Source organism: Cherax quadricarinatus, chromosome 81 (assembly GCF_038502225.1).
Source record: "Cherax quadricarinatus isolate ZL_2023a chromosome 81, ASM3850222v1, whole genome shotgun sequence".
NCBI classification, from domain to species: Eukaryota; Metazoa; Arthropoda; class Malacostraca; order Decapoda; family Parastacidae; genus Cherax; species Cherax quadricarinatus.
In genome coordinates, this window is record NC_091372.1 from 12822774 (window position 1) to 12843089 (window position 20316).

General features: G+C 37.6%; 1 protein-coding gene across 5 annotated transcripts in view; it reads right to left on the reverse strand.

The window, feature by feature from the left end:
- Positions 1-1587: 1587 nt before the first annotated feature.
- The window catches only part of LOC128699785 (WD repeat-containing protein 13), a 39944-nt gene continuing 21215 nt past the window's right edge, over positions 1588-20316 (reverse strand). For all 5 annotated transcript variants that reach the window (XM_053792515.2, XM_053792516.2, XM_053792518.2 and 2 more), the window contains 6 exons: positions 19197-19350; positions 16515-16681; positions 14273-14416; positions 13116-13294; positions 12631-12749; positions 1588-9540 (listed from right to left, as the gene is read on the reverse strand). In XM_053792515.2, the coding sequence (XP_053648490.1) occupies positions 9362-9540; positions 12631-12749; positions 13116-13294; positions 14273-14416; positions 16515-16681; positions 19197-19350 (942 nt within the window). In that variant the 3' untranslated portion in view covers positions 1588-9361. The remainder of the gene's footprint in view (positions 9541-12630; positions 12750-13115; positions 13295-14272; positions 14417-16514; positions 16682-19196; positions 19351-20316) is intronic.

Here is a 20316-nt window from a genome sequence, read left to right on the forward strand (position 1 = left end):
CGTCCTCGAAAAGCTTGGAGGGAGGGGGTAAAGGAGGTTTTGTGGGCGAGGGGCTTGGATTTCCAGCAAGCGTGCGTGAGCGTATAAATCTGTAGGGGAAGGAAGGCGGGGTATGGGTCATCCTCGAAAAGGTTGGAAGGAAGGGGTAAGGGAGGTTTTGTGGACGAGGGGCTTGGACTTCCAGCAGGCGTGCATGAGCGTGTTCGAAAGGAGTGAATGGAGATGAATGGTACTTGGGACCTGACGATCTGTTGGAGTGTGAGCAGGGTAATATTTAGTGAAGGGATTCAGGGAAACCGGTTATTTTCATATAGTCGGACTTGAGTCCTGGAAATGGGAAGTACAATGCCTGCACTTTAAAGGAGGGGTTTGGGATATTGGCAGTTTGGAGGGATATGTTGTGTATCTTTATACGTATATGCTTCTAAACTGTTGTATTCTGAGCACCTCTGTAAAAACAGTGATTATGTGTGAGGTGAAAGTGTTGAATGATGATGAAAGTATTTTCTTTTTGGGTCACCCGGCCTTGGTGGGAGATGGCTGACTTGTTAAAAAAAAAAAAAAAAGTGTGAGTGTGTTAGATAGGAGTGAATGGAGACAAATGGTTTTTGGGACCTGATGGGCTGTTGGAATGTGAGCAGGTTAATATTTTGTGAAGGGATTCAGGGAAACTGGTTAGCCAGATTTGAGTCCTGGAAACAGGAAGTACAATGCCTGCACTTTAAATGAGGGGTTTGAGATATTGGCAGTTTGGAGGGACTTCTAAGCTGTCGTATCTGAGCGCCTCTTCAAAGACAGTGATTATGTACAAGTGAGATGAAAGTGTTGAATGATGAAAGTATTTTTCTTTTTGGGGATTTTCTTTCTTTTGGGGTCACCCTGCCTCGGTGGGAGACGACCGACATGTTTAAAAAAAAAAAACTTCCACGTCTTCCCCACAGGCGCTGTATAATCCTATGGGTTTAGCGCTTTCCCCCTTGATTATAATAATAATAATAATAATAATAATAATAATAATAATAAAATAGCCGGACTTGAGTCCTGGAAATGGGAAGTACAATGCCTGCACTTTAAAGGAGGGGTTTGGGATATTGGCAGTTTGGAGGGATATGTTGTGTATCTTTATATGTGTATGCTTCTAAACTGTTGTGTTCTGAGCACCTCTGCAAAAACAGTGATTATGTGTGAGTGAGGTGAAAGTGTTGAATGATGATGAAAGTATTTTCTTTTTGGGGATTTTCTTTCTTTTTGGGTCACCCTGCCTTGGTGGGAGACAGCTGACTTGTTAAAAAAAAATAATAATAATAATACCTGAGTATTAACAAATTTAATACCTGGGTATTAATCTTTTTCTGGTAATGACTTGATAAAGCTCTACACATAGCAAGTTTTTATCCCAGTAAATGTTTTATAAGTTGTGTCTTTGTTTCAAGCTTGTCAAGAACAACAACAACATAATGTGTCATTCAAAAAGTAACTGGATGTCTTACTGAACCTCTGAGCTGCACTCAAAGAAAATATTTTATGATATCACAGTACATAAAACTAACAGTAGCCATGAATTGGACTGGAAAAGAAAATCACAGAAAATGCCATTTCTTTATTTTAAAATTATAATATTTATACTCTTTATACAGTAATTAAAAATAATGAATATCACAAATATTTCATTAATTAAAAATAGTACTGCACATCATGTACAGTACTGTACTTAGCAATGGGACGGATATTTATCCAAGCATACTCTTCTTCATCTTCACAGTAGAAATATAGGAAAATAAGTTATAAGGATGAGAAGAGCGTATAAAGCGCTAAACACTGCCATATATGGAAGAGGCAGATACATCTCTTAAATATTGTTCATCAAATTCAGTGCATGAAGGAAGATAAATTTTTAATAAATGTGGGGTAATAAGGTAATCTTGACCACAGACAAATTCACCAGGTATCTAACACAAAATAATACAGCCTCTCCTCACTCAACGACGGAGTTCCGTTCCTAAGACTACATTGGTAAACGAATTTGTCGATAAGTGAGGAGCATACTATGATGGTAGTGAGTTGTGTCAGCCATCTTTGATACTGTTTTAATGTCACTTTTGCACCACTTATAACATTTCTGGTATATTTTTATATGTTTATACAGTAGTGTACTGTATACTGTAATAAATAGAATAGAGGAAATCAGCTTTAATATACATTATTTAGGTATGCATACTGGTCAGAGAGCCTGTCTTAAGTCCAAGTTGTTGGTAAACGAGTTTGTCACCAAGTGAGGAGAGGCTATAACAAGTTCAAGAATTACAAAATCTATCAGTAAGTCATATGTTGGCCTTAAATTCTGCACAGTGGAAGCAGATGTAACCTTATCAATCATATGAATATACAGTGGACCCCCGCATAATGATCACCTCCGAATGCGACCAATTATGTAAGTGTATTTATGTAAGTGCTTTTGTGCGTGTATGTTTGGGGGTCTGAAATGGACTAATCTACTTTACAATATTCCTTATGGGAACAAATTCGGTCAGTACTGGCACCTGAACATACTTCTGGAGTGAAAAAATATCGTTAACCGGGGGTCCATTGTACAGTGGAACCTTGGTACTCAAACAGCGATGACCTGCCAGAACTTCGCTGTAAACTATTTCGTGTTTCGCATTTTTTGTATAAGTCACCATGGGGCCTACGAAGATTAGTGATAACAGCCAACCAAAAAGAAAATTGGTTGGGAACAATTCATTCAATACTTGAACAGATCGGCACTCGAATGACCTTCTGTAATGAATTAAGTTCGAATACCGAGGTTCCACTGTATACAAATACAGATACTCTGGCCATCAACACTACATGGGAAGAACACAATGATGTAGTATATGGATACACATACACAAATAACATAGATGGAATGAAAGATTTACTGTACTATTTGAAGTTCACATAATTAAGTCACTAAAAGTGATGAAAAACCAATATCAACACAGTCTTGGAACAATTATATAGTAAGTTTTTCATGATACAACAGTTAATTTATATCAGGGGTCCTTAACTAGGGGTTTCTACACTCCTTGGGGATCTTCTTTTCTTTCTTTCAACACATCAGCCATTTCCCAGGGTGGCCCAAAAGGAAAAACGAAAGTTTCTCCTTTTACATTTACTAGTAATATTTACAGGAGAAGGGATTACTCCTTGGGGATATAGAAACCAAATAATAGGAGTATGGGACTTGATCTCTGAACAATTTAATACAAAATTTGTTGTTAGATTATAATAAACTATCAGTTATTCTGATGCTAGCTATCCATATGTTAATTAAAACCAAGCTAATGACATATTGTGAAATCATACCGAGACCTAATAGTACTAGTGATGATTTCAATAGTGACAAAGAGGGTATAGGGAAATACTGGGCAATCCACTGGGCATCTGCAGTGGCAGCTCGTCCATAGAAGCTGCAGAGCTGCAGCCCTCCCGGATGCTCACTGCCAAACATGTGACTTCATCAACCTTACAATAAAATAATTTGCAACTGACAAATGTATTACAGGAAAAAATCTGTTGTATGTTGTTTTCAATGCATTTATAAGTGAATTTTTTCTTTTTTTGTTGAAATGAGATAAAAATGATTAAAAATAGAAGTTTGATGCGGTACAATAGTACATGTACAGGTATTACTGGCACTACGAGCCACCATTGGGCATCTGTAATTGTGAAAAGGTTAAGTAACCCTTCTTTATATCATACTCTCATATCATTGTAAAATTAAGAAGACCACTGGCATCATAATTACATTCCTATATGCAGCCTACCTCTTTATTCTCTGCCCTTTAAAATACCTGTTCAACTCTGCACTTGCAGTATACATCAAGTACTTAGTGTTCTCACTATGAACAATGATCAGCCATCTCTTATACATTAATAGTAGCATGCATAATTATACCTGTACATCAAACTTCACTAACAGCAGGTACAGTACACCATAACACGGTGTACTAGTACAGCAGGTACAGTACACCATGACCATGGTGTACTGGTATAGCAGGTACAATACACCATAACATGGTGTACTGGTACAGCAGGTACAGTACACCATAATGTGGTGTACTGGTACAGAAGGTACAGTACACCATAGCCTGGTGTACTGGTACATCAGGTACAGTACACCATAACATGGTGTACTGGTACATCAGGTACAGTACACCATGACCATGGTGTACTAGTATAGCAGGTACAGTACACCATGACCATGGTGTACTAGTACAGCAGGTACAGTACACCATGACCATGGTGTACTAGTACAGCAGGTACAGTACACCATGACCATGGTGTACTGGTATAGCAGGTACAATACACCATAACATGGTGTACTGGTACAGCAGGTACAGTACACCATAATGTGGTGTACTGGTACAGAAGGTACAGTACACCATAGCCTGGTGTACTGGTACATCAGGTACAGTACACCATAACATGGTGTACTGGTACATCAGGTACAGTACACCATGACCATGGTGTACTAGTATAGCAGGTACAGTACACCATGACCATGGTGTACTAGTACAGCAGGTACAGTACACCATGACCATGGTGTACTAGTACTGCAGGTACAGTACACCATGACCATGGTGTACTGGTACACCTGGAACATCTTTTAGTTTCATCCCCAATTTGTGAGTTAATTTGTAAACAAGAATATTAAATTATACAATACTGCATCATATAGTAAGTTAGCAGCAAAGCTAAGATAGTTTTGTTAGACGTAGTAACCAAAACATTTCAGATAAAGCCTATTAAGCACATAAGTATGATCAAACAGGAGTTACAATAGAAGTGGACAACTTATCTATATCCTTATGGGGTAAATCCTAACAAGATTCACTCTCCATTATATACATAACATGAACAACACTGTTTTGGAGCTTAATAGATGACTGTTTGTAACATGGCCCACAGGAGTCCATAAAGAACTTAGGAACACATTGAACTACAGCCCACATTGAACCAGGGTTCACACTGAACCACAGCCCTCATTGAACCAGGGTTCACATTGAACCAGGGTTCACACTGAACCAGGGTTCACACTGAACCAGGGTTCACACTGAACCAGGGTTCACACTGAACCACAGCCCACACTGAACCAGGGCTCACACTGACCCACAGCCCACACTGAACCAGAGCTCACACTGAACCACAGCCCACACTGAACCAGGGCTGACACTGACCCACAGCCCACACTGAACCAGGGCTCATACTGAACCACAGCCCACACTGAGCCAGCTCTCACACTGACCTACAGCCCACACTGAACCAGGGCTCACACTGACCCACAGCCCACACTGAACCAGGGCTCACACTGACCCACAGCCCACACTGAACCAGGGCTCGTACTGAACCATAGCCCACACTGAACCAGGGCTCACACTGACCTACAGCCCATACTGAACCAGGGCTCACACTGAACCACAGCCCACACTGAACCAGAGCCCACATTGAACCACAGCCCACACTGAACCACAGCCCACATTGAACCACAGCCCACACTGAACCACAGCCCACATTGAACCACAGCCCACACTGAACCAGAGTTCTCATGGTCAAACAGCAAGGAGTATATACTTATTACACTATTCTATTTTATTGTGTAAATTGAAAAATAAAATCCAGTTAGTAAATATAATGCTTCAAAGTCTCTTGGTATTAAAATACTATATTCTTTATTACTTTACTTCAGTAATAATAAATGTTGTGAGATGTTAGCACTGTTCATACCCACTCATAAAGTAGGACAGCATACTCATAAAGTATGAGAGCATACTCATAAATTAAGGCAGCATACTCAAAAAGTAGGGCAGCATACTCATAAAGTAGAGCATACTCATAAAGTAGGGCAACATACTCGTAAAGTAAGGCAGCATACTCATAAAGTAGGGCAGCATACTCATAAAGCAGGGCAGCATACTCATAAAGTAGGACAGCATACTCATAGAGTAGGGCAGCACTCAAAGTGAGGCAGCATACTCATAATCTTTAACACACTTATTCTGTTGCACAGATCTATTACTTCACTGGCATAGAACTTGTTCAATTGCATTAATGGGATCTTGCAACACCTGGGAGAATGGTAGGCATTTGGACTTGATTCAAGGAGCCAGACCACAGCTCCAATTCCTTAGACAAAAGCCCCTTACCAGCATCAAGGAACCTCCCTTGAGTGGTGGTAAAGGACTAGGCAGTAATACACGCACATCACAAAATTCTCTCAAGCACGTTGTCTGTGTTAAAGAACCAGTGGAGATTGAGATCTTTTTTCAACAAACCAGCTGTATCCCACTGAGGCGGGGTGTCCGAAAAGGAAAAACAAAAGTTTCTCCTTTTAAATTTAGTAATATATACAGGAGAAGGGGTTACTAGCCCCTTGCTCCCAGCATTTTAGTTGCCTCTTTCGATACGTATGGCTTACGGAGGAGGAATTCTGTTCAACTACCCCATGGAGATGGAGATTGAGATTGAGATATTCACATTTTTTGTCAATTTTCACAGTGTGAATTTTCTAAGTGGGATAATTCTCCAGGGCAATTTTGCTGGTACATCAGATTTAAAATTTTTAAAGTGCCTTTTGTAAAAACTAATAATACAAATTAAAATTACATGTCACACACTTTTTTTTTCATGACAACATTGATGTATGTATATATGAACATTACTGTGGATCATTACTAACATTCCCTTGGTTAGGATGCAGCAGTTACATGCAGTTATCTGAGAAGCTGGAATATATTTCTGACTGAAATACACATACTATAACATTACTAGATAATTATTTAACATGTGATAAAAAGTCTTAATTTTCTTAAACGTTTTCATAATTTGTCAAATTATTCTGATTTCCCTCGTCTATTTTTCAGGAGGTACTAATGAGGGTATAATGTATACAACCCAAGAAGCTTGTACCTAAGGCAGACATGGAAAGCCAAGAGAAGCAATGTGATAAACGTTGGCACAGAGAATTATTTATGATGAAATGGAAGTAAAGCTGTCATATTAACATATTACTGACACATTAAATTAAATACAATGAATGGAGTAGATAATGATTTATTTCCATACAAAAAATTCTGATCACATATAAAATGCATTAATTAAAGTCACTGTGAACTATTAATTTTACTGCTGTGAGAAGGAAGAGAATGGAGACACCTTTTACTCGAGTAGTGAATATAAACTACACAGTACACCACCACACCTCTGTATATACTACAGTAGGGAACATTAACTATTCAGTGCACCACCACACCTTTGTGGTGTACAGTGTACACAGTACATCACCACATCTCTGCATGCCTTCATTAAGTCCTTACAAGTTATTTAACTGTACATCTTAAGAACATGATTATTCTCCTGCCTACATGTACACTTCCAAACTCATCTTCATATCTTCTCTTTAACCCTCTGAGGGTGGGTCCTGTAGTACTACAGCTTTGAAGTCTGGTTCAGTCCCGTAGTTCTACGCCACAAGCTCAGCTCACTCAGATAAGCTGTGAGCCATATATTTGGGCCTATATATAAGAGAATGGGTTTATGCAGTAATTGTGCACCATATAAAAAAATTCCTGCAGTAAGCAGTGCATAATGGAAAAAACTGTTACCATGTTTTTGGTTTAAAACAGCAATTTTGTGGTGTATTTTCATGATTTTTATTGTTGTATTCATGGTCTCATATAACAGAATGGAAGATATATTACAGAAATAGAGATGATTTTGATTGGTTTTCAGACTAAAAGTAGCTTCAAATTGAGCTCAAAGTAGCAGAAATGTTAGATTTTTGCCAACATTCCAGAGTAAACAAATTACATCACTTGTGCAATACATGCCCAACTGGTCAGTCTAATGTGTCCACAAATACGCTGACATTATTTATACAATTTTTGCAATAATGCAGTAGTCTGCATAACAATAAATCTTTTATTTTTTGTGTGAATAAAAATTCAAAATGGAAAGCAAGCATAATATAGGAGAGGCCTGAAAATGTGACCAATGAACAGAGGAAATGTTGTTTTACTGCCAGAAATGTCTACACTGTTTATTCTGGACCCTATTTTGAAACTGGCAATTTTTTAATTTTGTGTAAAATTGGCCAAATTACCGATTTCTGATCACTTTATTGGGTAGTTGAATTAAGTAAATAGGTGGGTTCTTGTACTCAATCAATAGCATAGAAGAAATACTAGAGAAATAGATATGAGTTTGGTTGACTGGAACAATGGAATTTAGCTGAAAATAGGGCTCAAAGTGGGTGAAATCACCGATGTGTAAATATAGGTGAGAGCACAATTCCATAAGTTTTCCATCAAATTTTGTATTTTTGGTTTCATTACCCTTGGAAAAAGTTTCTCTATCATTTCATAAGAGAATTTTTTTTTTTTTTTTTAAATTCTCCAACCCTAAGAGCAAGTTTCAGATCAGGGGTTCCGACCCTCAGAGGGTTAATGCCACATTTTATTATACACTTTATGTATTCTCAATTATCTGCAATTTTTACTTTGTTAATTGCTTAATACACCATAAATGTCCTCAAATACATTACAGGGATCAACTGAAATCATTATAAAACTATTAAAAAGCAAGACTTGAGAACATTCTCAATGTATCACAGTAGAAAATTATAAGAAAACAGCTTATTAGTTAAAAATAATAAAAATATTAACATTCTTTTACAAGTCAGAGATTATGGATCACTTTATGCATTATAGAACTATAATAAAATATATTTAAAAGTAGAACAATGAAATGGAAATAGAGAATGAATTACGTATATGAGAAATAACAATTGAGATTCAATAATATAAATGTTAATTTCTTTGACTGCTAGTTTTGTTACCATGAAAGATAATAATCTGAGTGGCTGAATGAGGTTACTGTAAAGTAAACCATCTTCTCGAATAGCAACAATTATTATAAAACAATTGAAAGAAATATGACAAAATATGATAGTGGACTACATCACACAGGCAGAAACACTGATCATTATATTTTAAAAGAATTTCTATAACTGTAACTAAAACAAGACAGTGATGTAGCCTGTATATACATATATCCCTTCTGCCAACCCAGTGTCAAGAATTTATATATACAAATAATAATATTCATATCTAAATGCAAATTGGTCAAAGAACTGACTTTTTAATGTTGCAAAGATTATATAAAAACATAAATTTAACTTGAATACAAACTACAGCAGGTTACCTTGATTAACACAGCCTGTAATAATACTGGAGATTCCTCCATTATTATTACTATATATGTATGTATGTTGTAACTAGTCAAACACCACAAAGTCCATGTATATTGAATGTGACTATAATTATTGCCTCTTCCACACAATAACAAGACCTGTAGCATCTGAAGTTGCAAGTAGTGACTCATCATAATTGAAGGTCACACCGAGGACAGGTGCTGCATGACCTTGCAGGCGATTGATGAGTGGTCGTGTGTCTCGCTCAACATCCAGGAACCAAACACTGCAGTCCTCACAGCCACTCACTAGAACAACAAATAACATTATTAATACATAATAAATCAACTTAGCTATGTATAATATTTCTAAAGGAGATAGTTTATCCTGATAATCTTACAGTGGAGCAAAAATAAACAACAGAAAACCCCTAATTAACAAATAGCCTCTTCTGTTGCAATCATAAAATAACTAAAAACTTAAATGAGAGCATTCATTATTCTTCATAACATCAATGACTTCACAGACTAACAAATCCTCACACATTCACTCTCCTTGAACCCATGATGCCACCATAATTCCACCATTCCATAATGTTGCAGTTCAGAGGGATGGATGAGCCACAAGGTCCATCCACTTCTAGTATGAGAACTACTCAATGAATAATAATTAATATGTTTCCTCTTTCCTAGGTGGTAGGTTGGTAGACAGCAACCGCCCAGGGAGGTACTACCGTCCTGTCAAGTGAGTGTAAAACGGAAACCTGTAATTGTTTTACATGATGGTAGGATTGGTGGTGTCCTTTTTTCTGTCTCATAAACATGCAAGATTTCAGGTACGTCTTGCTACTTCTACTTACACTTAGGTCACACTACACATACATGTACAAACATATATATACACACCCATCTGGGTTTCCTTCTATTTTCTTTCTAGTTCTTGTTTATTTCCTCTTACCTCCATGGGGAAGTGGAACAGAATTCTTCCTCCGTAAGCCATGCGTGTTATAAGAGGCGACTAAAATGCCGGGAGCAAGGGGCTAGTAACCTCTTCTCCTGTATATATTATTAAATGTAAAAAGAGAAACTTTCGTTTTTCCTTTTGGGCCACCCCACCTAGGTGGGATACGGCCGGTTTGTTGAAAGAAGAAGAAGTTTCCTCTTTTTTTTTTGTCACCCTACATGGTGGGAGACAGGCAGTGTGGTCAAACAATAATAACTCCAGTAATAAACAGAGCTTTCTTATTCACAAAATATGACAATAGGATACAGAAGATCCTCCTGCCTCAGGTACTTTGCAGTACTTCTCATACACACTTTCACTACTGCCATGATGTCATGGCATTACTGCCTCAAGCACTCTGTAGTACTTCGTACACACCTTCACTACTGCCATGATGTCATGGCATTACTGCCCTATATCTACTCTACTCCTATATCTTTATACCTGCTGTTCTCCTTTATCTATACAGTGGACCCCCGCTTAACGATCACCTCCCAATGCGACCAATTATGTAAGTGTATTTATGTAAGTGCGTTTGTACATGTATGTTTGGGGGTCTGAAATGGACTAATCTACTTCACAATATTCCTTATGGGAACAAATTCGGTCAGTACTGGCACCTGAACATACTTCTGGAATGAAAAAATATCGTTAACCGGGGGTCCACTGTATAGTTGCAGTACTCCTATATTGTCCTTGGTGAATCCTTAGAAATACAGCAGACCCCCGACATTCGAAGGCATCGACATTCGATAAATCCGACATTTGATGCATTTTAACGCAAAAATTTTGCCTCGACATTTGATACGATTCGTACGAAACGTGTCCACATGTGGCCTGAACTGCCCCGTGTGTGCCAGTGTTTACAAGCCAGCCAGTGTGCGTGCATCTAAGGATACATTCGGTACATTCCATATTATCACTGTTTTTGGTGCTTGTTTCTGCAAAATAAGTAACCACGGGCCCCAAGAAAGCTTTTAGTGCCAACCCTCCGAGAAAAAAGGTGCTAATGACTATTGAAATAAAGAAAGAGATAATTGCAAAGTACAAAAGTGGAGTGCGTGTGTCGGAGTGCATGATGATTTGGTAAAGAAATTGCCTGCAGCTAGTGGTGATGTGAGTGAAGTTAAGGCCAGCAAAGGTTGGTTTGAAAGATTTAAGAATCATAGTGGCATACACAGTGTGGTAAGGCATGGTAAGGCTGCCAGTTCAAGTCCTAATGGAAGGGGATTCCCCTTCTAAACACTAACACCATCCACACTCTCCCCTCCTCCCATCCCATCAATCATCACTAGATCTTCATTAAAGGTAAGTGTCAATTATTCTATTGTTATTAATCTATTGTTATTGTTGTTATTGTAATTATTCTATTGCATTAAACTTAATATTTCATGTGGTAAAATTTTTTTTTTCATACTTTTGGGTGTCTTGCACGGATTAATTTGAATTCCATTATTTCTTATGGGGAAAATTAATTCGACTTTCGATATTTTCGACATTCGATAGCTCTCAGGAATGGATTAGTATCAAATGTCGAGGGTCCACTGTAATAATGAGTAAGTATTATATTGTCCAATACTGAAAACCTTGTTGGTAGTCTACACAGTGTTCCAAATACACAACACAATTCAAAAATATATGTATACCAAAGTTTTACAAGAAGAGCATCAGTGTTGTGGCATGTAAGATGTGTAAAATACATGTATACTAACAAATATTAATGATGTGTTTTTAATATGACACTTTAATAAATATAATTTATTGCTAAGTCTGAATCTGTATCAACAAAACTGTTTTAAAAATGTATAAAGGATTGGCAAAATACAATATAAAAATTTGGATTAGTGTAATAGTGCTGTACTGCTGAATAAAACTGACAATACTATGATTGGAACAATTCACAACCAACAGCCCATAATTTGGAGAGGAAATTTTTAACAACGTTTTGTTCAGTCTTGAACCACTGTTAAGCTACGACTGGTTTTTCTCTGTCAGACATAACATGATAATGGTTCAAGACAGACTGAGATGCCATCTAAAATTCCTCTTCAAACTGTGAGTTAGTTATGAAGAACAAAGCATTACTGACTTTTGCAGTACAGCCTTGCTACAGCACTCCCAAATCAAATTCAACTATCTGTATAACTTTTAACAACACTGTAGTAGATAAAAGACATATATGCATTGATCAAAATATAAATTAAAAGAACATTTCATCATGAGTGATTTCTTCAGTCTTAAACATTTCCTCAATAAATATCAATTAACTTAATTTCTGTGTGTTTTTTACTTTCAACATGTTAGTATCACCATCCCAGCTCACCAATACTATAATAGTAACTGAATATTTTATTATTAGCATTAAAATAATGTTACATTTTTATAATAAAACTCACCCACACATGCTCCCTGTCTGAAGGACATAAGTGGACAAAATGTAGAGCGTACAGGCTGGTATACATGAGAAATGCTAAAATTTCTCTTCAGGCGTAAACCTCCCTCTTTGTCCACAACTCTGCAAGAGAAGTAAAAAGATATTATAACTTGATAACCTATGATTTATACTCCTCATTACAATGTCTTGAATTACTCTGGCATATATTGTACGGCAGGTATTGGTTACAAGTATGGTACACACCCGCTCCACACCAAACTTTTATTAAAGACAACATTTTATTCCGGGTAGAGCTTTTATCAAGTCTAGTAAAAAGGCAAATGATGGCTGACAACCTGAGCCAAATGAACAGGAATGTATTCACTCAAGATATTTTAGTCCTTTGGCTGAATGTACTGGAAGTGATAAGGTAAAAAAGACCAAAATGTTTTCAATAAAGGTGTCCTAAGTGAATGCCTTCTTGTCCATGGAAAGACATTAAAATACCTGTACAAAAGTAGTGTGTTACAAGCTGCACTGACAAGAAGCGTTGGATTGGGTGCCTCACGGCTGGCCCAGGTGCGTGCTGAGAGGCTTGTGATTGCTGCTCCTTCACTCACAACACAACGTTTTCCTTTTCTAAGACCTCCGCTCCCAAGGTCAAACAGGAATGAAATAATAATTCCCTGCAGAAAAAAACATTCTGCTTATATACACTTAAATTTTTGTTCCTGTTATATAATATAATGGGTTTATATAGTTCTATTCTAGGTTTACAAGCTAACAGTGCTATCACAACCTGGGTAACCTGCTAGTGTTTACAGGAATTGTTTCAGTTTCCTCTTGAAAACTTCTCTCACGAGCCTGAAGACATAATCTGGTTGTACATTTGGCTTACAGACTTACACCTCCACATTTACTATAGTTTTATTCCTGGTGCGATTGCCCCCTTAACACAGAAATTTTACAGTATGACATTAATTCCCAAGAAAGAAACCCCCCATTTATAACATTGTATCTATGGTAAATAATGGTTCAACTTAAAATGGTGTGGCAAAAACTCTTGGAACTAGATAGGTCAGAAGTGCTGTGGTCACCTATATCTTCTAATACTTTTTTTAACACAATGACTGTCTCCCACCGAGGTACGGTGACCCAAAAAAGGAAAAGCATTCACTGTCATTCCTGCAATAGCTGTCTTACTGGAAGGATGCTGACATCAGGTGGCTCTCAACTGCATCCTCCCCACCTATACCTTAAATTTTCTTCATTAATTAATTAGAAAAAATTCTATGGACATCAGTTTTTTCTAACTACAGGTGTTCCTAACACTCATTATTTCCTCTTAATCTCAAATCATACCCTTCAAGGTAAAAGGGCCTACTTTGATGCTGATGAAAGCTCTTGATCCAAGGAATTAAAACAATTTTTCCCTCTCCCTTGGATCACACCTGATTATCCGCTATCCCCCAGGCACTGTATGACCTTCATGCATGTACTGCTTCCTATGATTATAATAATAATAATTTAGTCTCAAAACTGTGAAAATATTAATTCTTGTTTTTCCAGTGAATATTAAAAGTTAACTGAGAAGACTCACCTTGTCATTACCAGCCCACTGAGAAGACTCACCCTGTCATTACCAGCCCACTGAGAAGACTCACCTTGTCATCACCAGCCCAGAGTGTTTTGCCTGAAGAATCAAACGTTAAAGCTGTTACTTGACCAGCCACTTTGCTTGTACCTCCCTTGGGATAATGGCCGGTGGAAATGTTCAAAACTTGCACCAAGCCTCGACTATTTCCCAGCTGTGTAATTCTAGTTAAGGTTGTACACTGTCATATTCAAATCTTGATACATATACCCAATACCATGGCTGTAATAATTCCCAATTAACTTACATACTGAAGATGAGGCAAGATTATGTTTCAGTCCATTCTCATCAATTATCAACTTGCAACATGTGAATATAATAATGGTATACAATGCGTACCAACAAGTAAATAAGACACGTACAACAGTTAGATATCTTCATTTTGAAACATTTTGCCTACACAGTAGGCTTCATCAGTCAAACACAGAGGTTGCAAATATGGAGAGAGCAGCAGTGGAGAGGCAAAGATGATGTGGTCAATCTGTCAACCTTGAAGGAGTAGTTTGAGGTGGTCAGTCCCACAGTCATATTTGCAACCTCTGTACCTGACTGATGATGCCTGCTGTGTAAGTGAAATATTTCAAAATAAAGATAGCTAACTGTTGCATGCCTGTCTTACTTATTAATTTGTAACATAATGGTACACAATGGACCAAAATGTAATCTTATTTCATCTCCAATTTCTAGGTTAGTTGTAATTTTTTTTTTTCAACAAACTGGCCATATCCAATCGAGGCAGGGTGGCCCAAAAAGAAAAACAAAAGTTTCTCTTTTTAAATTTAGTAATTTATACAGGAGAAGGGGTTACTAGCCCCTTGCTCCTGGCATTTTAGTCGCCTCTTACAACACTCATAGCTTACGGAGGAAGAATTCTGTTTCACTTCCCCATGGATAGTTGTAAATTATGATATTCAAAGCTATTTGAAGGTGCTCTTCTAAAAAAGTAATTATTTGAAGACGATTAGGAGTAGGACTGAGAAAATGAAGAGAGATGACCTAGGAGTGAGATGCTCTGATTATAGTGTTGCCAGAAGTATTTTCTTACATACAGTACCTTGGAAATGAGTCGCTTTGTCTGATTTTTTGGGTCATCTTAGGAAATTTTCATGTACATTAGTCTGCATGATAATTTGTGTAACTGTATTTATGTGTACCTGTACCTAAATAAGTTTATCTACCCTGATTACTTGGAACTTTAGAGAACATCTTATAGTAGCCAGGATTCTAAAGAAAATTGTTCATTTGAAATACAGTAAAAAGGAATTTTAAGTTGGGAATTATTTGGTTTTTGAAGGAAACTTAGTCAAATGAGATCCGAGAATGAGACTAACAAAAGGAATCAAAAGAGCTAATCAGGTCAATGCCAGCTCTTTTGATTACTTTTGTAAGTCTCACTTTCAGAATCTTCCTGACTTGTCCACTTTTCATGGTGCTCTCCTTACTGCTTTAGTCAAATGAGGTCACACCTTGGGAGGAGGAGGTATATTGTATATTCAGTGAGTGGTGGGGAAAGATGTGGTGCAGGTCTATTATAACCTAACTCCCTTGTATGAGTCTCTGGTCCTTAGGTCAATATCCTTCACTGGATTACCAGTCAATTATGTAAAAAAATTAAATATCACATCATATGCTTTTATTCCTAGGTAGTAGGTTGATAGACAGCAACCACCCAGGGAGATACTACCGTCCTGCCAAGTAAGTGTAAAACGGAAGCCTGTAATTGTTTTACATGATGGTTGGATTGCTGGTGTCTTTTTTTGTCTCATAAACATGCAGGATTTCAGGTACATCTTACTACTTCTACTTACACTTAGGTCACACTACACATGCATGTACAAGCATATACATGTATATATATACACACCCCTTTGGGTTTTCTTCTAATTTCTTACTAGTTCTTGTTCTTGTTTATTTCCTCTTATCTCCATGGGTGAGTGCAACAGAATTCCTCCTCCATAAGCCATGCGTGTTGTAACAGGCGACTAAAATGCCAGGAGCAAGGGGCTAGTAACCCCTTCTCCTGTGTAAATTACTAAATTTAAAAAGAAAAACTTTTGTTTTTCTTTTTGGGCCACCCCGCCTTGGTGGGATAGAGCCAGTTTGTTGAAAGAAGATTTTTAATATTTGTAAGAAGGATAAATTTCTTCAATAACACATTAGAACTTAAAAATTAACTGAAAAACATCATAAAGTTAATAATTGCCACACAATTATGAACAAATAATATAAAATATAAATGGAGTAAAGGATACAACAGCCCAGTTGGAGTTAAGAGGATGAAAGAGGCAGGAGAGAACTTGTCCACCAGCTTGATCACTAACCGTACGAAGACACTGACCCGTTGATGAACTCCACAGACAGATAGCACCATCTTCACCACATGATAATAAAAGGTCATTTGTAGAAGACCAATCAAATCCTGTAAAACCAAGAAAATACTGAATGTATGTAAATTACAATCAAAAGGCTATGAATGGCTACATTATAACTTGAGTTTTTTCTGGTATTGCAGGACAAGTTATTTTTAACACACAGTTAGTGTGACACAAAGAAGGAAACACGTTCACCATTATTCATTCTCTAGCTGTCTTTCCAGAATGGCACAGACATCACAACTCAAATGACCTTCAGAGCTGTAACCTCCCCATCCATCCCTCAAGAGTGCAGGCACTCTACTTCCCACCTCCAGAACTGTAACCTCCTCATCCATCCCTCAGAGTGCAGGCACTCTACTTCCCACCTCCAGAACTGTAAGCTCCTCATCCATCCCTCAGAGCGCAGGCACTCTACTTCCCACCTCCAGAACTGTAAGCTCCTCATCCGTCTTTCAGAGTGCAGGTACTCTACTTTCCACTTTCAGAACTCAAGTTCAGTTCATTGGTTTTTCATAAATTCCTTCACAGATATAACTTTGCTCACACTCCAACATTGTGTCAGACTAAACACATTACAGTGGACCCCCGGTATTCGATGGCATCGGTATTCGATAAATCCGGTATTCGATGCATTTTAACGCAAAAATTTTGCCTCGGTATCCGATTGAAAACCCGGTATTCGATACGATTCGTACGAGACGTGTCCACATGTGGCCTGAACTGCCCCTTGTGTGCCAGTGTTTACAAGCCAGCCAGTGTGCGCGCATCTAAGGATACATTCGGTACATTCCATATTATCCATATTATCACTGTTTTTGGTGCTTGTTTCTGCAAAGTAAGTCACCATGGGCCCCAAGAAAGCTTCTAGTGCCAACCCTGTGGTAAAAAGGGTGAGAATTAGTATGGAAATTAAGAAAGATTTTGAAGGGTTTGGGGCTAACCCTGAGAAGCCTATGCCAGTTGTGGAATCCATTGTGCCTACTTCAAAAATTAAGGAAATGTGTGCACAGTGGGTTGAAGTGCAAACCTTTATGGATGAAAATCACCCTAACACAGCTATTGCAAGCCGTGCTGGTGACTATTACAATGACAATGTTGTGGCCCATTTTAGACAAATCGTAAAGGAACGGGAGGTACAGAGCTCTATGGACAGATTTGTTGTGCGACAGAGGTCCAGTGACTCTCAAGCTGGTCCTAGTGACATTAAAAGAAGGGAAGTAACCCCGGAAAAGGACTTGCTACCTCAAGTCCTAATGGAAGGGGATTCCCCTTCTAAACACTAACACCATCCACACTCTCCCCTCCTCCCATCCCATCAATCATCACCAGATCTTCAATAAAGGTAAGTGTCATGTAACTGTGCATGTCTCCTTCAATTTGTGTGTATTAAAATTAATATTTCATGTAAAAAATTTTTTTTTTCATACTTTAGGGTGTCTTGCACGGATTAATTTGATTTCCATTATTTCTTATGGGGAAAATTGATTCGCTTTTCGATATTTTTGGTATTTGATGAGCTCTCAGGAACGGATTAATATCGAATACCGGGGGTCCACTGTATATGACTATAATATGTATTTATAATATCTCACCTCTTCCTGTCCATAATTTTAAAGATGACACACAACCACTACACTCATTGATATCGTTTCTTTCTCGAATTTTGTCACTATCAATGTTTTGAAATTTGTGTTAACATTCAAACAACCTTTTGAACTACAAATTAAAGAGCAATAATTTAACTGTTGTGACAGATAATAAAGATGCTCTCTTAATTAAACCAAATATAAGTATGAAGATATGTTTACTAAGAACATTTAGAAGGATGTGTAAGAATGTAGTTCAGGGAGTAGTTGGAAAGACAGCCAAAGACTGAGTGATCATGAATATGCTTTTTGTCCATTTGTGTGTGTGCACGACAAGTAATCACAACAATCAAATTAATCTACCTACTAATGGGGATTCTCCACAATTAATTTAAAAAAAAAAAAAAGCTTTTACCCTACCTCAGTTCATTACAATGACATGTCCTATCTAAAGTATACGTATTACCATTTCCCAAGATGTGACCTACAACAGATGACTAATACCCAAGTACAGTGGAACCTCAAAAATCGAACTGCTCCCAACTCAACCAATTATGTAAGTGTATTTTTGTAAGTGCTTTTATAAGTGTATTTTTGAGGGTCTTAAATGGTCTAATCTAATTTACATTATTCCTGATGGGAATAAATTCATTCGGTAGTGGCACTCGAACAGCCTTCTGGACCGAAGAAAGTTCGATATTTGAGGTTCCACTGTATTGTATACAGTATACAGGTACTGTATATGTTAACTGCTAGATGAACATGAGCAATAAGTGTAAGGAGATTTATTTTCCAGCACTTTAATCCACCACTACCGAGAGAGGAAGTGTTTTCTTCCTTGTTGGGTCATCCTGCCTCAGCGGGAGACACCTGCAGTACTAACAAAAAAATTTAGCAACTAACAAGAAATATTTGGACAAAGGCTTTAATATTAAAAGTGTTAAGGAGGCAGGTGTGTGATGACACAACTGACCTGTAACACCAGCAGTATGGTGACGGAGGGTGTGAAGTACTCGTGGCTCTCCCTCAGATACTTGACACACAGACAAAGTACTATCGAGGGAAGAACATGCCAACAGACCCAGATCATTGTGAGCAAACTTCACCATTGTAACACTATCTGCATGCTGTAATGAGAAATGACATTTAAAGAATAAAAAAGAAACTACAGGAAACAATAACTGAGTAGAAGAGACACTTTAATAGCATTTATTTAGGTAGGACCTACAGTGCCACTACAGTGTAACTAACATTATACAGCATTAGGAAATTCTTACCTACACCCTTAACTCCATCTTAATGATTACAGTATGTTCTGCATTAATTACAAGATGGAGAATGACAAAGGTTTCTTAACATTTTGAGTGAACATTGGCACTATACACTGAAATGTAAGCAGCATCCAAATTATGCCTAACGCCCTTTGAAGAATAAGACACTTATGCAACATTTGGGAATCTTTACTGAGGAAACATTTTGCCAGCCAATGTCTTCTTCAGTCCAATACAAAGAAGAATGATGGAAGAGGGGGAGGAATTTGAGGTAATCAATCCCTCAGCCTGGAGTCAATGTATTTCCTTAATAAATATTTCCAAATGTTGTACTAGTGTCTTAGTCTTCAACTTGTCAGCTTTCTAAACTATTTATTGCACTACCTCTCTTCCCCAACATTTTTGATAATTTTTTCCTGATGAGATAGACAGCCCTAGAAAAAAAAAAAAAAATTTTATGGAATGACACTGATATCCAGGAAGAGGATCCCCATTTATAACATTGTGTCTATAAGAAACAATGGTTCAACTTACAATGGTTTAACTACCAATGACTCTCCCATAACCAGTTAAGAAATAAGTGCAAGGGTCACCTGTACTGTAGCAGAAACTGAACAGCATTTCTGAAAGTATTTCCTGAAACATTTTCTGAACGACCCTAGTGTTGTGACTTAAATTACTCAAGGTGAACACTTCTTATGTTGTCTTCAGTTGTGTGTGAGAAGAACCTTAACCATCACCTCATGTCCTACTGTCTAAACCTGCCTTTGTTCTTTTGTTCACAACATGGTACTAAAGGTTCACAACAGACAGAGAGGTTGT